The sequence below is a fragment of the Carcharhinus amblyrhynchos genome, unplaced genomic scaffold (assembly GCF_965287045.1).
Source record: "Carcharhinus amblyrhynchos unplaced genomic scaffold, sCarAmb.v2.hapA chromosome_351, whole genome shotgun sequence".
Classification (NCBI taxonomy): domain Eukaryota; kingdom Metazoa; phylum Chordata; class Chondrichthyes; order Carcharhiniformes; family Carcharhinidae; genus Carcharhinus; species Carcharhinus amblyrhynchos.
This window is the reverse complement of record NW_027650091.1, coordinates 139,337-164,220: the sequence shown is the minus strand read 5'-3', so window position 1 is coordinate 164,220 and position 24,884 is coordinate 139,337. Positions and strand designations below refer to the sequence as shown.

The 24,884-nt window shown below is 46.3% G+C and overlaps 1 protein-coding gene across 1 annotated transcript in view; it reads left to right on the top strand.

Annotated features, from left to right (window-relative positions):
- Positions 1 to 1,134: 1,134 nt before the first annotated feature.
- Positions 1,135 to 24,884, top strand: part of LOC145339223 (uncharacterized) — a 162,140-nt gene continuing 138,390 nt past the window's right edge. Inside the window, 2 exon segments of the mRNA XM_080183618.1 lie at positions 1,135 to 1,224; positions 4,215 to 4,288. Of these exon segments, the coding sequence (XP_080039744.1) occupies positions 4,242 to 4,288 (47 nt within the window). The 5' untranslated portion in view covers positions 1,135 to 1,224; positions 4,215 to 4,241.

Here is a 24,884-nt window from a genome sequence, read left to right as displayed (position 1 = left end):
TGGTCTCTGCTGGGCACAAGGTGCCGCAACATAAGAACATAAGAAATAGGAGCAGGAGTAGGCCATCTGGCCCTTCGAGCCTGCCCCGCCATTCAATAAGATCATGGCTGATCTGTCGTGGCTCAGTTCCACTTTCCCGCTTTCTCCCCATAACCCTTAATCCCCGCGCTTATCAAAAACCCATCAACCCGCGTCTTAAATATATTTAGCGAGGCAGCCTCCACCACTTCAACGGGCAGAGAATTCCAGAGATTCACCACCCTTTGAGTGAAGAAGTTCCTCCTCAACTCCGTTCTAAACCGCCCCCCCTTTATCTTGAGGCTGTGCCCCCTAGTCCTACTGTCCTTTCTGAGCGGGAAGAGTCTCTCCACCTCTATCCTATCCATCCCATTCATCATCTTATACGTCTCAATGAGATCTCCCCTCATTCTTCTAAACTCTAACGAGTACAAGCCTAGTTTATTCAGCCTCTCCTCATAGCTCAATCCCCTCAACTCCGGTATCAGCCTAGTAAACCTCCTCTGCACTCCCTCCAAGGCCAAAATATCCTTGTGTAAGTACGGTGCCCAAAACTGCACACAGTGCTCCAGCTGCGGCCTCACCAATGCCCTATACAGCCGCAGCAAGACCTCCCTACTTTTATATTCAATCCTCCTCGCTATGAAGAGAGAACGCAACGAGAGAACCCATCCAGTTCACGACATGGTCACGTGCTCTCAGTTGGCTGTTTCACCATTCAGCATGACCACCAGCCAACCTGCCACTAGAAAAATACCAGCGGCAGCTTAAGGGCATCCACTGGCCCAAGGGTGCCAGTCCTGGCACTGGCAAAATGCCAGAGGGTGAGCACCCAATTTTACACCCCCCCCGAATTCCTGACCCACACTCAAATCCTTGTTGGGTGTACGTTTATCGACTGATTTTGACTATCAGCAATTGAACAAATCCCTGTTGGAGCCCGTTTCCAAGGAAACAGATCAGTATGCGAACCCGTTTCCACGGATACAGAGCAGTGTGTGAGCCTGTTTCTATGGCGACAGATTTGCAGTGTTTTGCTGACTGCTTTAATGTTAACAGAGTCTTTCTCAGACAGCTGCTGGTTCTGGAATATTCCAGCCTCTTGCCGCAGTTAGTGCCGAGGTGTCAGGCCTAACTGGGAGGATGCAACGGGAAACGGTTGGCACGCCTACACCAACGGCTCCGAGTTGACGGTGCTCCCATCTGGTAAAGTGTCCCTCTCTCCTCTCCCTCCACCCCCCCTCCTCCAAACACATTGAACAAATCAATCCCCTCACATCCAGATCAGAACAGGAATGAGACAATGAATTCGTTGATCACGTTATCCGCCAGTTTAATGAGCCAATGGGAGTGCAGCGGCAACCTGGCACAGCCGATCCCATTTCACCTTCATTCCACACCCCTCCCTGAACTCCCTCGCTCGTAGCCTCTTCCAGAGAGCTGCTGCTGATAGCTATGGGACCCTCTCAATCTGTCCTTCCCAGCTGACTGGGAATTTCACTTACACCCACTCTGCTGCTGAGGTGCGTCGGTCCACCTTGTGGTCTAACGAGGGGCAGGCACGCGGTGGGTCGTGCGTGGGCTGCTCTTGCAAGTTCGAGGGTAGCCTAGTACTTCATGTCGTTAGTGTGTGCTTAAAACTGGACCAGCAGATGGGCACCACGACAGCTCAGTGACTATCACTGATTGCTGTGCAGACACATGGATTTGGGCCGGTGTCTGTGGGAGTTTGCGCATTCTCCCCGTGCTTGCGTGGGTTTCCTCTGGGTGCTCCGGTTTCCTCCCACACCCCAAAGATGTGGTCTTAGGCTGATTGGTGAAACGAATTGCCCCTAAATTATTCTCCCCTTAATCTGGTTTCCAACGGGGGTACCATAAGCATAGACATGGGTCAGGAGGAAAAACACATTGTTAAGATGGCGGCGTGGGCTCGTTGGGCCGAAGGGCCTGTTTCCTGTGCTGTGTTGTTCTTTGTTCTGTGAGGAGTCCCATTAGAAGGAGTGAGGGCTCAGATTTGTTACGCTGGCTCGTTTCACATAGAATTTGGTTATTTGTCAAGCAATGTGCCCTCAAATAAACCAACAGGATTCATCGAGCAAACATCCATTCATTTTCAACTGCTAGTGACCGAAGGATGGTTATAATAATATAATATATAACATAATAATATAATAATACATAACTCTGTTAGATTAGTAAGAAATCTCACAACACCTGGTTAAAGTCCAACAGATTTATCTGGTTGCACAAGCTTTCGGAGAATCAGTCCTTCTTCAGGTGAGTGAGGAATTGTGTTTGTGGGGGTTACAGATAGTGTGACATGAATCCAAGATCCCAGTTGAGGCTGTCCTCATGTGTGCGGAACTTGGCTATCAGTTTTTGCTCTTAGACACACGCATCTCCATCCAGGACGGTCACCTCAGCACCTCACTGTACCACAAGCCCACAGATAACCTCACGATGCTCCACTTCTCCAGTTCCCACCCTAAACATGTTAAAGAAGCCATCCCCTACGGACAAGCTGTCCGTATACACAGGATCTGCTCAGATAAGGAGGATCGCACTAGATACTTACAGACATTGAAAGATGCCCTCTTAAGACAGGATATGGCGCTCGACTCATTATCGACAGTTCCAATGCTCTACAGCGAAAAACCGCACCGACCTCCTCAGAAGACAAACACGGGACACGGCGGACAGAGTACCCTTCGTCACCCAGGCTTCTCCAGAGCCTTCAACACGTCATTGATGAAGATGAACATCTCACCAAGGCTATCCCCACACCCCCACTTCTCACCTTCAAACAACCACACAACCTCAAACAGACCATTGTTCGCAGCAAACTACCCAGCCTTCAGGAGAACAGTGACCACAATACCACACAACCCTGCCACAGCAACCTCTGCAAGACATGCTGGATCATCGACATGGATGTTATCATCTCACATGAGAATACCATCCACCAGGTACACGGTACATACTCTTGCGACTTGGCCAACGTTGTCTACCTGATACGCTGCAGGAAAGGATGTCCCGAGGCATGGTACATTGGGGAGAACATGCAGACGCTACGACAACAGATGAATGAACATCGCTTGACAATCATCAGGCAGGAGCATTCTCTTCCTGTTGGGGATCACTTCAGTGGTCACGGGCATTCAGCCTCTGATCTTCGGGTAAGCGTTCTCCAAGGCAGCCTTCACGACATACAACAACGCAGAATCGCCAAGCAGAAACTGATAGCCAAGTTCCGCACACATGAGGACGGCCCCAATCAGGATCTTGGGTTCATGTCACACTATCTGTAACCCCCGTGACTTGCCTGGGTTTGCAAAATCTCACTAACTGTCCTGGCTGGAGACAATTCACATCTCTTTAACCTGTGCTTAACGCTCTCTCCACTCACATTGTCTGTAATCAAATCTTTATAGGTACAGACAATATGAGTGGTCTTAAAAGAGGCCACTCACGTTGTCTGTATCTGTAAAGACTTGATTACCTGTAAAGACTCACATTCCAACCACTATCTTGTAAGTTGAGTTTGTGTCTATGCATGCTCTGTTTGTGAACACAACTCCCATCACCTGAAGAAGGAGCAACACTCGGAAACAAATGCTACCAAATAAACTTGTTGGACTTTAACCTGGTATTGTGAGACTTCTTACCGAGCTTACCCCAGTCCAACGCTGGCATCTCCACATCATGTGTTAGATTCCCCAGGGAGCTCTCACAGTGTTAACAAGTCTATCCTGGATCTTCACAACTTCAGAGAGGATGGGGGATTCCTTGGAGATACTGACAGCTCACTAAGGATGTGGCACCAGTGTGGAACCTACCAAACAAGAGTTATATTTCAATAGCACCTTTAATGTAACAACTCACGATACTTCACAGGAGCACTATGGAACTAAATATGACACATGAGGAGATACTAGGACAGATGACTAAAAGCTTGGTCAAAGAGTCAGGTTTTAAAGAGTGTGCTAAAGAAGGAAGTGAGATTACACATGCAGGAAGTAATGCTTGTAACTGCAAGAGGCATATTTTTGTTGCACTAACTTAAAGTAAAATTTATCTTTTTGTGTGAAATATTCTTCACTCATTAATTAATCTCAAATTTATATTGATTTTAGTCGGTCGGTAACAGGAAAGTTTATTAAAATTGAAATTTTGTCCATCGATTGTCTTCCCTTTAGCTTCATGGAAAGTCCTTGCTTTGATTCATGATCGGTTCCTACAGGATTCGGAGAACTGCTAAACTTTTTAACAGGTATGCATTTGATAGTCTGGTCACTGCCCGAGACATCGTAACCATGTAAGGGGGCGTAATGCGGGTGGAGAAGGTAGTCAAGAAGGCATACGGCATGCTTGCCTTCATCGGCCGGGGGATTGAGTTTAAATATTGGCAAGTCGTTGCAGATTGGTAGAAGCTTAGTTGGGCCACACTTGGAATATAGTGTTCAATTCTGGTCGCCACACTACCAGGAGGATGTGGAGGCTTTGGAGAGGGTACAGAAAAGATTTACCAGGATGTTGCCTGGTATGGAGGGCATTAGGTATGAGGAGAGGTTGGAGAAACTTGGTTTGTTCTCACTGGGATGACGGAGGTTGAGGGACGACCTGATAGAAGTCTACAAGATTACGAGAGGCGTGGACAGAGTGGATAGTCAGAAGCTTTTTCTTAGGGTGGAAAGTCAATTACTAGGGGGCACAGGTTTAAGGTGCGAGGGGCAAGGTTTAAAGGAGATGTACGAGGCAGTTTTTTACACAGAGAGTATTGGGTGTCTGGAACTCGTTGCGGGGGGAGGTAGTGGAAGCGGGGAAGTAATGACTTTTAAGGGACGTCTTGACAAGTGCAGGAATAGGTTGGGAATAGAGGGATATGGTTCCCGGAAGGGTAGGGGGTTTTAGTTCAGTGGGGCAGCATGGTCAGTGCAGGATTGGAGGGCCGAAGGGCCTGTTCCTGTGCTGTTTCATTGTTCATTGTAAGAAAAGATCGTGAGACAGACATTGATCTTTTGCTAAGATCACCTGAAATTTTAAGGATGATTTGTATTTGTTTGAACGTGTGGCATGGTGTTGATATACCCACATGAGAGTGCAGGTTTGGTACATGTGAAGCGACTAACATGTGGAAAAGCAATGTCAACTTGCACTGATATCCCACATTTCTTTTAATTCACTCATGGGACACGGGTGTCGCTGGCTGGGCTAGCATTTATTGTTCATCCGCAAGGGTATTTAAGAGTCAACCACATTTCGGATTTAATTTATTGTCACACGTATTAGCGTACAGTGAAAAGTATTGTTTCTTGCATACCGTTCATAGAGAGTGCAGAATGTAGTGTTACAGTCATAGCTAGAGTGTAGAGAAAGATCAACTTAATGGGAGGTGGGTCCAATCAAAAGTCTGACAGCAGCAGGGAAGAAGCTGTTCTTGAGTCGGTTGGTGGGTGACCTCAGACTTTTGTATCTTTTTCCTGACGGAAGAAGGTGGAAGAGAGAATGTCCGGATGCGTGGGGGTCCTTAATTATGCCGGCTGCTTTGCCGAGGCAGTGGGAAGTGTAGACAGAGTCAATGGATGAGAGGCTGGTTTGTGTGATGGATTGGGTTACATTCACGACCTTTTGTAGTTCCTTGCAGTCCTGGACAGAGCAGGAGCCCATATCAAGCTGTGATACAACCAGAAAGAATGCTTTCTATGGGGCATCTGTAAAAGTTGGTGAGGGTCATCGCTGACATGCTAAATTTCCTTAGTCTTATAAGAAAGTAGAGGCATTGGTAGACTTTCTTAACTATAATGTTGGCATGGGGGGATCTGGACAGGTTGTTGGTGATCTGGTACCTAAAAACTTGACCCTTTCTACTTTGTCCCCATTGATGTAGACAGAGGCATGTTCTCCTCTACACTTCCTGCAGTTGATGATATTGAGGGAGGGATTCACCAGATTCTCTGTCTCATTCCTGTACTCTGTCTTGTCATTGACATCTGTCCCACTACAGTGGTGTCATCAGCAAACTTGAAAATCGAATTGGAGGGGAATTTGGCCGCACAGTCGTAGGTGTATAAGAAGTATAGTAGGGGGCTGAGAACACAGCCTTGTGGGGCACTGGTGTGGGTCTGGAGTGACATGTGGGCCAGACAGGGTAAGGACAGCAGATTTCCTTCCCTACAGGACATTAGTGAACCAGATGGGTTTTTACAACAATTGACAATAGTTTCATGATCATTAGATTTTTAATATTTTTAAAACATGCTTAACTATTTGAGAAAAAGAGAAACAGATCATGGTCAATGGGGCCAATCGAGGGAGAAAACATCTTGAAATCAGCAAGGTGCGACTCATATTCCAGAGGGAAACTGACTTTCAGACAATCAAAATATTAATTGGGCAAAGGAAGTCAAGTTCGAGTAGAAAGGAATTGTTTTGAGATAACTTAAGGAAAAACGGAAAGAGTGATCTACGGGATGGATCCAGTCGAAGGGAGAGCTGGGGAATCTTTTACATTCATTCATCTGTTGCTTTAATCCTATCTACTTATGAGGCAATAACTTAGAATTAATAACACTGTTGTGAAAGAATGAGGAATATAATTGAGTGAGGTGAAGAGCAGTTAGGCAGTGTTAATCCAAATCAAAACCATTTGGTTCCTTGAACCTTTTCCGCCGTTCGAAAAGACCATCACTGATCTACTCATATTTCAAAATCCACTTTCCCACCATCCCCAATGAACTTAGTTTCACTAGCCTAACAACAATCTACCTGCCTCCACCTTAAAATAATCAATCACCACCCCCCCCGCCACAGCAATTCCAACATCTGTTGACTCTGAGCTTTCCCGAGGGCCTCAACCCTCTGAGAAAAAAAAATCCCCTTCCCCTCTGACCCAATTAGGGAACTCCTCATTTTAAAACAGTGTCCCCTAGCTCTGGGCTTCCCCAGACGTGGAAACATCCTCTCCATGGCCTTGTTGTCAATGCCATTCAGAATCTTATATCAAGTGGGGTAAATTAGATAGTTGGGACTATAGGGATAAAGGGAAAATGGGGGTGGGGGGGAGGCAGGATCAGGATATTGAATTTGATGATTAGTTCTGATCAAAGTGAATGATGGAACAGGCTTGAAGGGCCAAATGGCCTCCTCTTGCTTCAGTTTCTATGTTGCTTTTTCTTAAAATAGCGGCCACATCATTCTAGTACAAAGAACAAAGAACAAAAACAGCCCGGGAAACAGGCCCTTCGGCCCAACGAGCCCGCGCCGCCATTTTAACATTACCAGTCCCCCCCCCTCCACCCATGACCCTTATCTATGCTTATGGCATTCCACATTGAGGGAGACTAATTTAGGGACAATTTATTACCTCCAATCAGCCTAACAGCACATCTTTGGGGTGTGGGAGGAAACCGGAGCACCCGGAGAAAACCCATGCAAGCATGGGGAGAATGCGCAAACTCCCACAGACACCGGCCCAAATCCACTTTAGGATGTAACTATAAGATGTAATCAAGAAATTAGGCAAACAAGCTCATAACTTAACAATAGCCAGGTTAGCCAGGTAATAGCTGAAAGGAATTAATAAAGATATTTCCTGAAAAGATATATCTGAAGTGAAACCTATCATGCTTAAGAACATAAGAAATAGGAGCAGGAGTAGGCCATCTGGCCTCTCGAGCCTGCCCCGCCATTCAATAAGATCATGGCTGATCTGTCGCTGCTCAGTTCCACATTCCCGCCCTCTCCCCATAACCCTTAATCCCCTCGCTATCAAAAACCCATCAACCCGCGTCTTAAAAATATTTAGCGAGGCAGCCTCCACCACTTCAACGGGCAGAGAATTCCAGAGATTCACCACCCTTTGAGTGAAGAAATTCTACCTCAACTCTGTTCTAAACCGCCCCCCCTTTATCTTGAGGCTGTGCCCCCTAGTCCTACTATCCTTTCTGAGCGGGAAGAGTCTCTCTACCTCTATCCTATCCATCCCATTCATCATCTTATACGTCTCAATGAGATCTCCCCTCATTCTTCTAAACTCTAACGAGTACAAGCCTAGTTTATTCAGCCTCTCCTCATAGCTCAACCCCCTCAACTCCGGTATCAGCCTAGTAAACCTCCTCTGCACTCCCTCCAAGGCCAAAATATCCTTGCGTAAGTGCGGCGACCAAAACTGCACACAGTACTCCAGCTGCGGCTTCACCAATGCCCTATACAGCTGCAGCAAGACCTCCCTACTTTTATATTCAATCCCCCTCGCTATGAAGGCCAGCATCCCATTCGCCTTCCTGACCACCTGCTGCACCTGCAGGCTGGGTTTTTGCGACTCATGCACAAGGACCCCGAGGTCCCTCTGCACCGTCGCCTGCTGCAGTTTTTCGCCACGTAAGTAATAGTCCTTCCTACCATTATTCCTACCAAAGTGGACCACCTCACACTTGCCAACATTAAATTCCATTTGCCATTTCCTGGCCCATTCTCCCAGCCTATCTAGATCCTTCTGCAGACTCTCCACACCCTCCGCACAATTTACCCTAGCCAAATACAAGATGCAAAACTTCTGATCCAGGCAGGCTCCATACAACACTTTGGAGTTTCTGACCTGAACCATAACAGTTCATAACGGTGGCACTGTGGTTAGCACTGCTGCCTCATGACTCCAGGGGCCTGGGTTCGATTCCTAACTTGGGTCAATGTCTGTGTGGAGTTTGCACATTCTTCATGAGTCTGCATGAGTTTCCTCCGGGTGCTCCGGTTTCCTCCCACAGTCCAAAGATGCACGGATTAGGTGCATTGGCCATGCTAAAATTGTCCCTTAGTGTCCCGGGGTGTGTAGGTTAGGGGGATTAGCGGGGTAAATTTGTGGGGGTAGGGCCTGGAGTGGGATTATCGTCAGTGCAGACTCGATGGGCCAAATGGCCTCCTTCTGTACTGTATGGATTCTATGATTCATAACATCAATACGAACCTTTAGCAGAATGTCATGGACAGAAAGGAGGGTCAGTTAAAACTTCCCTGATTTCCCCACTTTTTATCCATCTGTAAACAGAAAGGATTTTTAAAAATTCTTATTTCCTTCATTATAACCAGTGGTGTCCTTTCTCCAACCCCTGAACTCGGAATGTTCCAATCAGAAAACTTGAGGTAAAAATAAATAACATTGGTTTATTTTACACACAGGTGCACAAGAGGGTTTCACAACATGTGCCCCTTTTTGTATTCACACAATAAATGGGGGGTCCCAGGCACAACCACAATAAAATATAAGGGTGGGTTTTTACGTGTGTCCAGACTCCAGAATCGGAAGTCAACAGGAGTATTCCTTCCGAGGGGGGGTTGAATACTTCGTCTTCCCAGAGCAAGACTTCCATGGTGGAAGAAGGCAGATAGGGTGAGTTAGTCTAGAGGCATGAGTTCCAAGCTTCCAGCAGTTAGCAGGTTTGATGGGGGTTTCAGAGTTCTTCCTGTTGCTCCCAGCTTGTTGGCAGATGGCACAGGCTGTTGCCTGGAATTCTGTTCACATCGGAGGGCAAACAGTAACTGCCGGAGTTTGGTTCCACAAGATAATATTCAGCTTGGAGAGGTCATGTGACAAACCTCCTTGATGTTGGCCTCAGGGTGGCTGCAATCTCGAGGTGTTTAATTGGAGTCGAGATTCCTTCTTGTTCTTGGTTTCGGGTTAACTAAATGAAGCTCTCTTGCGAAAGCCATGGTGTTAGAACAGTTAATGCTGAGACCATAAGCACCATTCTGGGAGATTAGGATATGTCAAGGCTGTATTTATTTGATGCTGGCTGGAGCAGGCCCATCGGCTGCTGGGACCGTGTGTTGACTGGGTTGGAATGTTAATGCCGGGCCAGGAATGTGACTTTCCAGATGTTTGGGTTGTTAACTCTGAAATAGCTGGATGATAGTGTGTGGTCGCTGGAGACATCTCGTCAACTCAACTATTGGCCCTTCTGATAAGCGCCAATAAATGTCTTTGTAAAGTTGATGGCTTAGTATAAATATTCTTTCCTTTCACATCCCAACTGTGACAAGAAATTACATAGAAACATGGAAAATAGGAACAGGAGGAGGCCACTTAGCCCTTCAAGCTTTCTCTATCATTCAGTATGATTATAGCTAATCACTCAACTCACTAACTTGTTCCCGTTTTCCCCCTTTTGATCCCTTTAGCTCCAAGACTTGTATCTAATTCTTTCTTGAAAACACACAATATTTTGGCCCTCTACTGCTTTCTCTGGTAATGAATTCCACTCAACGGGTGAAGAGATTTCTCCTCATCTCAGTTCTAATTGGTTTATCCTGTATCCTCACTCTGTGACCCCTGGCTCTGGACACCCCCACCATCAGGAACATCCTTCCTGCATCTACCCTGCTCAGTCCTGTTCAAATTTTGTAGCTTTCTATGAGATCCTCCCTCGTTCTTCTAAACTCCAGCAAATATGATCATAACCAACTCAATCTCTCCTCGTGTGCCAGTGCTGCCATCCTCGGAATAAGCCTGGTAAACCTTCTCTGCGCTCCCTCTATAACAAGAACATCCTTCCTCAGAAAAGAGACCAAAACTGCACACAATATCCCAGGCGTGGCCTCACCAAGGCCCCTGTATAACAGCAGCAGGAATTCCCTGCTCACCTCTCCTTGATTTAGACTGTACAGGTGTGAAGTCAGGAAGCAATAAATCACTCACAGGGTAGTGGAAATCCGGATCCCTCTCCCCCCCCATCAAAATAACTGCTTCTTTGGGCGGCACGGTAGCACAGTGGGTTAGCACTGCTGCTTCACAGCTCCAGGGTCCTGGGTTCGATTCCCGGCTCGGGTCACTGTCTGTGTGGAGTTTGCACATTCTCCTCGTGTCTGCGTGGGTTTCCTCCGGGTGATCCAGTTTCCCCCCACTGTCCAAAGATGTGGGGGTTAGGTTGATTGGCCATGCTAAAATTGCCCCTTAGTATCCAGGGATGTGTAGGTTAGAGGGATTAGTGGGTATAATATGTAGGGATATGGGGGTAGGGCCTGGGTGGGATTGTGTTCGATGGGCCAAAGGGCCTCTTTCTGCACTGTAGGGTTCTATGATTCTATGTTGGTGAGGGTCATTAAGGAATTATAAAATTGGAATGATAAATGGATGTTAGTTAGAGGTTATTGTAGGGTAAGGAAAACAATTGCTTCGCTTGGTGAAGAGAATGTAGTCAATGGAAACATTGAGGCCTAGGTTCATTGGAAGGTCACAGGCATTGAAATGTTTGTCTTAGTCGGGTTACCTTGTGATGTAATTTATGAAAGACATCAGTGAGTGCGCGCTGCTCGATGAGGTGGAAGAATTGTGTCAGTAAATCTTCCATCTGATTGCTCAGAGTTAGCTGGGAGCCTGGGCTCTGGTTTCTGACGGTTAACCAGCACTCCATTCTCAGGTCGCCCTGTGAGCCTACTCCTCATGCTCTGCTCGTCAATGCACTCAGTGACTGGGCATCATTGTCCAGGGCTTTGTCAAACACAATCTCGTCAAGGTTTGACCCTTTTAAATGAGGGGTCAAAGGTGATATCAGTGTGGCAGTCTCATAAGAACATAAGAAATAGGAGCAGGAGTAGGCCATCTAGCCCTTCGAGCCTGCCCCGCCATTTAATAAGATCATGGCTGATCTGAAGTGGACCAGTTCCACTTTCCCGCTTTCTCCCCATAATTCTTAATTCCCTTATCGATCAGAAATTTATCTACCCGTAACTTAAACACCCTCACACCGAGTATCTCAGTGAGATCAGATACCACAATAGCTTTTAAACTGGCTATTTTTGAGGCAGGAGACTGAACAACCAGTTTCTGTGACAGAAATGGAGCGGCACTAACTGTTAATAACTGTCCAATCGATCCAGCAGCCAATGTGGTCGGCTTGAAGATCTGAAGAAATTTGCCTTGTGGAAAGAACGTGGACAATGTTTATGTCATCAACCAATCGATTTAATGGAAGGTTCCAGACTTTGGAAGGTTTGTTTGAACGTGGTTATGTTGGTGGCGGACATCACAGTCTGCTGCACCATCAGGTGGGACAGTGGGAATTGTTGCCATGAGTCATTGTTGCGATTGTCAGCTACCTGGAACCTGATTTCTGATGCTTACCGAGTTCTCTCCTTGTAGGCCGTGACTGCCCCACTCGCTGTGAGTTTGCTCCTCGTGGTCTGTCCTATATTCAGCAACTTGATCATTGATATTTTAGAAATTGGGGAAAAATTATTAATATTTTGCTAGACCCACAGTAAAGTCACAGGTAGACGTTCTCCCTGCGACCTGAGTGTACACAACAGAGAGCAATGGAAGTGGTTCCTCTCCTGGTCTTTCCTTTGGCAAAACCTTGTTGGAAAGCCTCAACTCCAACAACGCAGAGAGCCCCAGAAAGAATTCAGTCTAAGAGAGCATCTTATTGACTCCCCTGCCTCAGCACCAAGGCATCAGCGATGATGGTGGTCTCTGGTATCCAGCACCACCGGTGATGGGGAGTGCCGAGTTCCATAGAGCTCCAAGACCCAGTTTAGTTTCAAAGGACACTGAATCGCTGGAAATATCCTTCACTAAGAGAAGGAGGCACTGAAAAGGCAGACAGTCCCACCACCATTGCCCAGACACTACGCGCTCTGGTTTGTAACCACATGGGAGCCGGTTTTTATATTCCAGCTCCTTCTGTTATTGTGATCAAGAGTGAAACCCAGGATGTTTCTCCAACACTTGTATCAGGATGAAGCCCTTTAACAGTGACATCGCAGGGGAAGTCTCGCACACTGTGATCAGACATCACATTCGGCTGGTAAACTGGCTGTTTGAGGTTGAACGCAGTAAGAAATCTCACAACACCAGGTTAGAGTCCAACAGGTTTATTTAGTATCAAAAGCCACTAGCTTTCGGAGCGCTGTCCCTTCGTCAGGTGAGTGGGAGTTCCGTTCACAAACAGGACATATAAAGACACAAACTCAATTTACAAAATAATGATTGGAATGTGAGTCTTTATAGGTAATCAAGTCTTAAAGGTACAGACAACGTGAGTGGAGAGAGGGTTAAGCACAGGTTACAGAGATGTGTATTGTCTCCAGACAATCCAGTTAGTGAGATTTTGCAAACCCAGGCAAGTTGTGGGGGTTACAGATAGTGTAACATGAACCCAAGATCCCGGTTGAGGCCGTCCTCATGTGTGCAGAACTTGGCTATCAGTCTCTGCTCAGCAACTCAGCGCTGTCGTGTGCTGTGAAGGCCGCCTTGGAGAACGTTTACCCGAAGATCAGAGGCCAAATGCCGGTGACCATTGAAGTGTTTGCCAACAGGAAGAGAACAGTCTTGCCTGATGATTGTTGAGCGATGTTCATTCATCCATTGTCATAGCGCCTCCCCAGTGTACCGTGCCTCAGGGCATCCTTTCCTGCAGCACATCAGGTAGACAACATTGGCCGAGTTGCAAGTGTATGTACCGTGTACCTGGTGGATGGTGTTCTCACATGAGATGATGGCATCTGTGTCGATGATCCGGCATGTCTTGCAGAGGTTGCTGTGGCAAGGTTGTGTGGTGTTGTGGTCACTGTTCTCCTGAAGGCTGGGTAGCTTGCTATGCTTTTCCGCTCACAAAGCCATGCTGACTGTCCCTAATCAGTCCTTGCGTCTCTAAATGCTGGTAAATCCCACCTCTCAAAAAACCTTCCAACAATTTACCCACCACAGATGTGAGACTCACTGGCCTGTAGTTCCCAGGCTTTTCCCTGCAGCCCTTTTCAAACAAACATTTACCACTCTCCAATCTTCAGGCACCTCACCCGCGACTATCGATGATTCAAATATCTCGGCTAGGAGACCCACAATTTCCTCCCTAGCCTCTCAGTGTCCTGGGATACACTTCATCAGGTCCCGGGGATTTATCTACATTGATGCGCTTTTCCAGCACCTCAAGACATCGCTATTTATTTTCCCAAGTTCCCTAACATCCATGCTTTTCCCGACAGTAAATACTGATGAGGAATATTCATTTAGGATCTCACCCATCTCTTGTGGATCCGCACTTAGATGACCTTGTTGATCTTTAAGAGGCCCTACTCTCTCCCTAGTTACTCTTTTGCCCTTTATGTATTTGTAGAAGCTCTTTGGATTCTCCTTTGCCTTATCTAGCAAAACAATCTCATGTCCCGTTTTTGCCCTCCTGATTTCTCTCTTAACTCTACTCCTACACCCCCTCTACTCTTCAAGGGATTCACTTGACCCCAGCTGCCTATACATGTCATGTGCCTCTTTCATCTTCTTGACCAGGGCCTCAATATCCCAAGTCATCCAGGGTTCCCTATATCCGCCAGCCTTGCCCTTCACTCTAAGAGGAATGTGTTTACCTTGCATCCTGGTTAACACACTTTTGAAAGTGTGCCACTTACTAGACGTCCCTTTGCCTGCCCACAGACTCCCCCGATTAACTTTTGAAAGTTCCTGCCTGATACCATCAAAATTGGCCTTGCCCCAATTTAGAATTTTAACTTTTGGGCCAGACCTATCATCCTCCATAGCTATCTTAAAACTAACAGAATTATGGTCACTGATCCCAAAGTGATCCCTCACTAACACTTCTGTCACCTGTCCTTCCTTATTTCTCAAAAGGAGGTCAGGTTTTGCCCCCTCTCTAGTTGGGCCATCCACAGACTGAATGGAGTTTAGAAGGATGAGGGGGGATCTTATAGAGATGTATAAGATAATGAAGGGGATGGATAGGGGTAGAGGTAGAGAGATTCTTCCCGCTTAGAAAAGATAGCAGGACTAGAGGGCACAGCCTCAAGATAAGGGGGGGGGGGGGAGCAGTTTAGATCGGAGTTGAGGAGAAACTTCTTCACTCAAAGGGTGGTGAATCTCTGGAATTCTCTGCCCGTTGAAGTGGTGGAGGCTACCTCGCTAAATATTTTTAAGTCACGGGTAGATAGGTTTCCGATAGACAAGGGAATGAAGGGTTATGGGGAGAAAGCGGGTAAGTGGAACTGATCCACTTCAGATCAGCCATGAGTTTATTGAATGGCGGGGCAGGCTCGAAGGGCTAGATGGCCTACTCCTGCTCCTATTTCTTGTGTTCTTATGAGAAATTCCTCCTGAATACACTCAGCAAATTTCTCTCCATCCAACCCTCTAATACTATGGCTGTCCCAGTCAATGTTGGGAAAATTAAAATCTCGGACTATTACCACCCTATTGTTCTTGGAGCTATCTGTAATTTCCTTACATATTTACTCCTCAATTTCCCACTGACTATTTGGGATCCTATAGTACAATCCTATCAAAGTGATTTCCCCCTATCTATTTCTCAGTTCTACCCATATTGACTCAGTGGGTGAACCCTCGGATATATCCCCTCTCAGTACGGACATGATGCTTTCCCTAATCAAGAGTGCAACTCCCCCTCCTTATTTACCTCCCGTTCTACCTTTCCGATAGCATCTGTATCCCAGGACATTGAGGTCCCTCCCTTAGCCATGTGTCAGTAATTGCTATAATATCCCAGTCCCACGTACCCATCCATGCCCTGAGTTCATCTGGGCATGGATGGGTACATGAAGTCCTCAGAAGGTAACAAGAAATATTTATATGAGTCAGGGATGGTCAAAGATTTAAACGTGAAGGTCCATGCTGATCATGAAGCCACCCTGAGAATTTACAGAGTCAGACCTGTACCTACTCATTGCATGAAAAGGTTGAAACAAAGCTTAAATGTTTAGAAGACTTGGGCTTCATTAAACCTGAGAAATTCTCAGAGTGGGCAGCACCCATTGTGCCAGTAATCAAACCAGACAAGACTGCCTATAAATGTAATGACTGCAAGTTACCAGTGAACAGGACCATGGATAAGTAGACATATCCAAAATAGAGGATTGATATGCAAAGATGGCTGAGAGTCTAACTTATATCGAGCTGGACAGGAGCCAGTTTAGCAACAGTTAGAGCTAGATGACACAGAGAGAGTATGTCATCATCAACATGTGCCATGCTAAGCTCTCCCTCAGTGTACCCGAACAGAGAATGGAGTGTGGCAACTAGGGGATTTTCACAGTAACTTCATTGCAGTGTTAATGTGTTCAGCCTATTTGTGACACTATTTGTGAGTGACTCACCTGATGAAGGGGCAGTGCTCTGAAAGCTTGTGGTTTGTGCTACCAAATAAACCTGTTGGACTTTAACCTGGTGTTGTAAGACTTCTTCCTGTGTTTACCCCAGTCTAATGCCATCATCTCATTTGTACATGGGATTTAATGGGACTGAGAGTTATAGATAGGCCTGGTAGGTAGGGATATGATCGGCGCATCTTGTGGGCCGAAGGGCCTGTTTGTGCTGTAGTGTTCTATGTTCTATCTCCACATCATGGCCAGATCAGCCATGTTTGAGACTTTGTTGGCCCATTTAAGGGTACAACGTTTCTGTTACTAGTGGACACCCACAGGAAAAGGCAGGAGGTGAGCAGGATGAGATCCACAACTGCCTATGCAACATAGAAACATAGCAACATAGAAAGTAGGAGTAGGAATTGGCCATTATTCAATCCTTTGAGCCTGTTCCTCCATTCATTGTAATCATGGCTGATCATCCAACTCAGTAACCTGATTCCACCTTCCCCCCCATATCCTTTGATCCCTTCTGCCCCAAGAGTTATATCTAACCCCTTCTTGAAAACATAAAATGTTTTGGTCTCAGCTATACTCTGTGGTAGCGAACTCCACAGCTCCATCACTCTCTGGTGCACAAATTTCTCCTCATCTCAGTCCTAAAGGTTTACCCCATATCCTTAAATGATGACCCCTGGTTCTGAACATCCCCACCATCAAGAATATCCTTCCTGTATCTACCCTGTTTACTCCTGTTGGAATTATTTGGATTTCTATGACATCTCCCCTCATTCTTCCCCATTTTAATACAACACCCCCCATTCCATGTGCTTTACTTTTCCATGTTGATCGCTCACGTGCGACATTGTCATAGCCTTCTGAAAGTTTAAATAAACCACTGACTTCTCACCAACAACTCTTAGGTCTCTTCTCCCTGGAGAGACGAAGGTTGGGAGCCGACCTGATAGAGGTTTATAAGATGTTGAGAGGAATAGATAGGGTGGATTCTCGGAGGCTATTTCCCAGGGCTGAAATGGTCACTACGAGAGGACACAGGTTTAAGGTGCTGGGGAGCAGGTACAGAGGAGATGTCAGGGGTAAGTTTTTCACTCAGAGGGTGGTGAGTGAGTGGAATCGGCTGCTGTCGGTGGTGGTGGAGGCGAACTCGCTGGGGTCTTTTAAAAGACTTCTGGATGAGTATATGGGATTTAATGGGATTGGGAGTTACAGATAGTTCTACGGCTTGGTAGGTATGGAGATGATCGGCGCAACTTGTGGGCCGAAGGGCCTGTTTGTGCTGTAGTGTTCTATGTTCTATGTTCTATGTAACTCTGCTAGTTATATCCTCGAAGAATTTCAGAGGATTTGTCAAGCAATGGTTTCCCTTTCATAATCCAGACTAACCCTGTCTGATCCTGCCATGTTTTCCAAGTGCTCGGCTATTAAATGTTTGAAAATGACCATTTGATACAACTGCTCCAGTGCTTTGCCACTCATGCAATACCAGAAGTATTTTTCTCGGACAATGGAACAGCATTCACAAGTTCTGAATTCGAAAGCTTCCTGATATCCGATGGAATTAAATATATCGGAATAGCCCAATATCACCCCTCATCCACTGGGGACATATGGTTCAAAGCCGGCATCGAGAAGTTATCAGTGTCGCTTGTAATAAAGTTAGAAAATTTCCTGCGTGCTTACAGGACTGCCCTGTGTATGACCACCCCGTGTCCACCCACCATTCATAGAATCTCCCCGCATAGGGGCCACTGGAATAGATCCAGCTGAGCTGGAGTGTGAGGAGCAGGCTGACCCTGGTAGATCACTGGGGGAGGGTGAAGTGGAGGCAGAGTGTGCAGAAAAGGAACAATGATTCATTGAGAATCGAGACAGCATTGGAGACCAGATGATCCAGTATTTCTAAACAAATCTGGGAATGGACCAACTTGATTCTTTGGTGCTGGAGTAAAACAGGTTCACTGTCCTGAGTAGTGGAAGCTCAGGACAAAATTCTAAAAAGCACTTGGATGGTTGGGATGTTGAGAGTTGTCTCCAGGGCAAGTTGTTCAGCCGATTCCAGTTGTGCCAGCTGGGAGTGTCGGCATTGAGTGTACAGGAAAGTGAACTGATTGCAGAATCAAATGTCGATCCCAGTGAAACCCAGAAAATAGTGGGTCTGTTTGGAATCACGAGATTTTGGAGCTCTGCTTCTGCATCAGATGAGTCAGTCACCCAATGAAGGAGCAGCAATGATACCAAATAAAGCTGTTGTATTTGTATCTGTATTTTGTGTGCGACAGATACACAGTCAGAGTCAGGATGTGGGGAAAGGAAATAGGATTTTTATCAAACATCTCAGTCTCAACAAAACATGAATCTAATACAAGAGAAAGCAAAGCCCATCAAAAACCAAATTGTGTCAGTGGAGATACCACACGTTCTCAGTCCATCCCAATATTTCTCAGAGTCAGCGCTGCGTCTTTCATTATTAATCAACAGTCAAACAACAAGCTCTTCCATCATGTTACAGGGAATGTTTGAAACAGAGGTTTCTGCATCTTTTAGGGGTAAACTGGATCAATATTTGAAAAGTGGAACTTATTGTTCAGAATGCAGAGCCTCACAGCGGATAGGGATTGTAGTTCGGGACACTGAGATTTTATCACTATTGTCCCGCACCTTGCTTTATCCTGACATCTAGGGTTTGAGTGAGATCGGAAAATCCCGCCTGAGGTCAACGGACATTTCCATTTTCCGTCCCTTGCCCGCTTCAAGACGAGACGGGCGAATTCTGGCACCATTTCGATTTCAAAATTCCCCCTTTCAAATTTCCAAGCCTGAAACTCCATAATCAACCCCACACCAGCCCCCAAAACAAACCCTCTCCTGCCTCAAGTTGGCACTGCTTGCCATTAGTTACCATGGCACTAGTTAGGACCCCGTTTGACCACCCCTGAGTCATTGGATGCCCAGTTGGGGACAGAACAGGTACATCTCCAGGATAGATGGTCCACTTGCTGCCCTGATGGTGTAGAGTGGGACAGGCATGTTACAGTCCTTCATTAACTAATCCCAGTCCCTATCATCAGGTGGGCCACACAAAAATGTAAAAGCCAGTTTATTCCGCAAGGAATGTCACAATCTCCAGTCTTGTTCCACTGGTCCTTGTAGAAAGCATCGGCAAAGTAGCAGCAGTGTACACCATCTACAAGATGCACCAAAACTCCTTAGACAGCACCTTCCAAACCCGCCACCACAACCATCTAGATGGACAAAGGCAGCAGATACCTGGGAATACCACCACCTGGAGGTTGTCCTCCAAGTTACTCACCATCCTGACTTGGAAATAAATCACCATTCTTTCATCGTTACTAGAATTCCCTTCCAAACAGTGCTATGGGTCATAGAATCATAGAACCCTACAGTGCAGAAAGAGGCCCTTCAGCCCATCAAGTCTGCACCAACCACAATCCCACCCAGGTCCTACCCCCATACCCCGACATATTTTACCCACTAATCCCTCTAACCTACACGTCCCAGGACACTAGGGGGCAGTTTCTTAGCATGGCCAATCAACCTAACCCGCACATCTTTAGACTGTGTGAGGAAACTGGAGGAAACCCACGCAGACACGAGGAGAATGTACAAGCTTCACACAGACAGTGACCCGAGCCGGGAATCGAACCCAGGATCCTGGAGCTGTGAAGCAGCAGTGCTAACCACTGTGCTACCTGTGTACCTACACCTCACGAAATGCAGCGGTTCCAGAAGGCAGCTTGTCACCACATTCGCAGGAGCAATTTGGGCTGACCAGCCAGCGATGCTCCTGTCCCACGAAATAATAAAAAAAGATGTTACATTTCCTCATTCTGAGTTGCATTTCATTGACAACGACTTCACCCTACCCAGGGTGTGCTCCCAGCTACCAGGCTGGGGAGGCCTGTGGCAATGATGTCCAGAGTTAGGAGTCATGGACAGGAGGGAGGTCAATTTAAACAGCCGTGATTTAACGTAAACACTAGGAGCAGGAGAAGGCCATTCAGCCCTTCGAGCCTGCCCCACTATTCATTACAATCATGGTTGATCATCAAATTCAATAATCTGATGCCCCCCCCCTTCCTCCCACATCCCCTTAGCCCCAAGGGCTATATCTAACTTTGTATCAAAATCTTTCTTCCTTCTGTAAACAGACATGTTTCGTTTTTGTTCTGGTTTCCTCTTTGCGCATTTGCAATCTTTCATTAATGACTCACACAGCAGACTCCAGGTAACACTAAATAAAAAGGCTCGGTTTATTTTTATAGGCGTGAAGATTTAGCAACACCCACCCCTTTTAACATTCGCACAATTAATGGTAGAGGAAAACAAAACAAGAGGGTTCCAGGCACGACCACAATAAGATACAAGGGTGGGTTTTACACGTGCCCAGAGTCCAGACGTCAACAGGAATGTTCCTTTCAAGATGATTGTAGGATGTTTCATCTTCCGAAAGCAACCCTCTCGTGGTGGGAGAAGGCAGGTAGGGTGAGTTAGTCTAGTTAGTTAGTCTGAGTTAGTTCTTGCTGCAACTGTACAGGGCACTGGTGAGGCCGCAGCTGGAGTACTGTGTGCAGTTTTGGTCGCCGCACTTGCGCAAGGATATATTGGCCTTGGAGGGAGCGCAGAGGAGGTTCGCTAGGCTGATACCGGAGATGAGGGGGTTGGACTATGAAGAGAGACTAAATAGACTGGGTCTGTACTCGTTAGAGTTTAGAAGGATGAGGGGGGATCTTATAGAGACGTATAAGATAATGAAGGGGATGGATAGGGTAGAGGTAGAGAGATTCTTCCCGCTTAGAAAGGATAGCAGGACTAGAGGGCACAGCCCCAAGATAAGGGGGGACAGTTTAGAACGGAGTTGAGGAGGAACTTCTTCACTCAAAGGGTGGTGAGTCTCTGGAATTCTCTGCCCGTTGAAGTGGTGGAGGCTACCTCGCTAAATATATTTAAGTCACGGGTAGATAGGTTTCCGATAGACAAGGGAATTAAGGGTTATGGGGAGAAAGCGGGAAAGTGGAACTGATCCACTTCAGATCAGCCATGATCTTATTGAGTGGCGGGGCAGGCTCGAAGGGCTAGATGGCCTACTCCTGCTCCTATTTCTTATGTTCTTATGTTTAGTCTAGAGGCCATCCTTGACACCTTTAAAACACTTATTGCTTCCCATTGGTGCAAGTGTTTTAAAAGTGTCGAGAGTGGCCTTGATGTGGAGATGCCGGCGTTGGACTGGGGTGGGCACAGTGGGGGGTCTCACAACATCAGGTTGGGGTCTAACAGGTTTATTTGATAGCACAAGCTTTTGGAGCGTTGCTAGCATTCCAATCACTATCTTGTAAATTGAGTTTGTGTCTGTATATGCCCTCCTCATGAACACAACTCTTCACTCACCTGAAGAAGGAGCAGTGCTCCGAAAGCTCGTGGCATTTGCTGCCAAATAAACCTGTTGGACTTTAACCTGGTGTTGTGAGACTCCTTACTGTGTTAAAGAGCCACAGCAAATCCACAACTGGATCTAAAGGGTTAACACCAGCTTCCCCGCTGTGTGTTGATTTTTTTTTTGGAATAACATTCCAGACATTGCTGCCCATTAATGCTCGAGTCCTGGAACGAGATTCCTGGTGCCACATCTGGTCAGAGTGTGGAGTACAACAACCCGGGGAATCAGTGACTCTGCAATCCATCCTGGATGAAGCACCCTGTTCCAACCCAGGTGTAGCAGTGGATGGTTCTGGTCACTCCCTCCCTGCTCTGACATACTGCGCTCCTGATGTGGCGATGCCGGCGTTGGACTGGGGTAAACACAGTAAGAAGTCTGACGACACCAGGTTTAAGTCCAAATGGTTTATTTGAGAGTAAACTCACAAGCTTTCGGGGTTTGCCCCTTTGTCAGGTGAATGGAGAGTTCTGGCCTCAGACAGAGCATATAACAGCGCAGACAGTTTACAGATTACTCATACTGTGCTCCACTAGGGATGCTAAGTCATTTGAAAACTGAAGTTGACACTCCTTTAATTTCAGTCTCACTCTGTCTAGTTGATACTCGCGGTGATAAGAACTGGACCAGAACAGGCGATTTTCCCAGGTGCTGGGTCCAAACAGCAAAGTGGAATTGCGTAGATCAGGGTCTTCTCAGTCCCCAGTTGATAGCCTGACTGTTGGGCTTGTTATATTTATAGGACTAAACATTAGAAATAAGGAATGGTTTAGGTAGGTTTAATTTAATGTTTCTGTGTTTGCAGGGAAGTTATGATTAGCGTTCAGGCTGAGTAAATAACGTTCGTCTGTGTGGGAGTTTCATTCCAATATCTAGCTGAGACCCTATTGTGTCTCAGAGCTTCAGAATACAGACTCCTAATAACTACCTCGCAACCTGTGGGAGGAGCAGATTGTCTGAAAATCTGTATCAAAAACTAGTTGGGTTACATAAGAATATAAGAAATAGGAGCAGGAGTAGGCCATCTAGCCCTTCGAGCCTGCCCCGCCATTCAATAAGATCATGGCTGATCTGTCGCTGCTCAGTTCCACATTCCCGCCCTCTCCCCATAACCCTTAATTCCCTCTCCTATCAAAAACCCATCAACCCGCGTCTTAAAAATATTTAGCGAGGCAGCCTCCACCACTTCAACGGGCAGAGAATTCCAGAGATTCACCACCCTTTGAGTGAAGAAGTTCCTCCTCAACTCCGTTCTAAACCGCCCCCCCTTTATCTTGAGGCTGTGCCCCCTAGTCCTACTGTCCTTTCTGAGCGGGAAGAGCCTCTCCACCTCTATCCTATCCATCCCATTCATCATCTTATACATCTCAATGAGATCTCCCCTCATTCTTCTAAACTCTAACGAGTACAAGCCTAGTTTATTCAGCCTCTCCTCATAGCTCAATCCCCTCAACTCCGGTATCAGCCTAGTAAACCTCCTCTGCACTCCCTCCAAGGCCAAAATATCCTTGTGTAAGTACGGCACCCAAAACTGCACACAGTACTCCAGCTGCGGCCTCACCAATGCCCTATACAGCTGCAGCAAGACCTCCCTACTTTTATATTCAATCCCCCTCGCTATGAAGGCCAGCATCCCATTCGCCTTCCTGACCACCTGCTGCACCTGCAGGCTGGGTTTTTGCGACTCATGCACAAGGACCCCGAGGTCCCTCTGCACCGTCGCCTGCTGCAGTTTTTCGCCACGTAAGTAATAGTCCTTCCTACCATTATTCCTACCAAAGTGGACCACCTCACACTTGCCAACATTAAATTCCATTTGCCATTTCCTGGCCCATTCACCCTTGGAGACTGGAAGAGAGACAGGGTGGGTCTCTCAGGTCTGCTCACAGCTAAAACCTTACAATGGAGTAACGGTTCAAATAGCCAGCTAGAGTTGCACAGAAAACACTAGTAAGGAACTAATGGAAGGTCCAGAGAGCTGTAACAAGAAGATTTCAGGAAGCCTAAAACTAAGTCAGGGACTTTGGAGAACAGACTTGGAGACCAGGAAAAGTTGGGTTGGATTGATTAGTGAGAACTACTAGAAAAACTAAAAGTAACTCTAGTAATTGTTTTTTCTTTGTAAACAAATTGTACGGTAGTGACTGAGATGGCACCAACTGGTGTAACTGTATAATTGTTAAGGCAGTGGAAATCAAAAGAGCTGGTCTAAAACCCTGGAATGGATTAACTGCTAAAAGTGGAGCAGAGGCTCTGGTCAACTGGTCCTTTTGGAAAACACGAACCAGATTTTGGAATGCAGATCACTAACTGAAGGGATTGCCAGGAGAGAAGATTTTAAAGCCTATTTCTGGGACAGGAGTCCAGACCCTCTTGTGACAATCATCCGAGTAGAAATCCTTAAACACTGACTTTGTGTGCTGATGTGATAATTGTAGTTTCAAATATATTTTGCCACCTGTATCAGTGTGGAAGTGTTAAGCTAAAGGAGGAGTACTGCATAATAATCCATTTTTAAAGTGTTTAATTGTTTATTGTTTAAAACTAATTGGCAATCCGATAATTCTATTTCCTCCACATTTAATAAAACAAGAAATAAAACCAAAAATAACTTATGATCTTTTGATTCAGGGTTCCATTCTGGGATCCTCCTGTCCAGTTACAACACCAACTGGGACCGTAATGTAATCTCTATCTGGCTATCGTATACCAGCCGTGTGATAGGATCCAGGGTGGGCACACTACATTGTCCCATATACACCTACAACATGGAATCACAATCATAACTCCAGTACACATCAATATTCAGACTGGCATTTGGGGGTACAGTCATGTGGCTGACATTTAAAAGCCCTCTGAAATGAAACTCAGTTCAAGGGCATTTAGGGATGGATAACAAATGGGGGCCTTGTCAGTGATGTCCACATTCCATCAACAAAAAATAGGTTGAGGGAGCTCGGTCTCTTCTCCCTGGAGAGACAAAGGATGAGAGGCGACCTGATAGAGATTTATAAAATGTTGAGAGGAATAGATAGGGTGGATTCTCGGAGGCTATTTCCCAGGGCTGAAATGGTCGCTGCAAGAGGACACAGGTTTAAGGTGCTGGGGAGCAGGTACAGAGGAGATGTTAGGGGTAAGTTTTTCACTCAGAGGGTGGTGAGTGAGTGGAATCGGCTGCGTTTGGTGGCGGTAGAGGTGAACTCGTTGGGGTCTTTTAAAAGACTTCTGGATGAGTACATGGGATTTAATGGGATTGGGAGTTACAGATAGGTCTATGGATTGGTAGGTATTG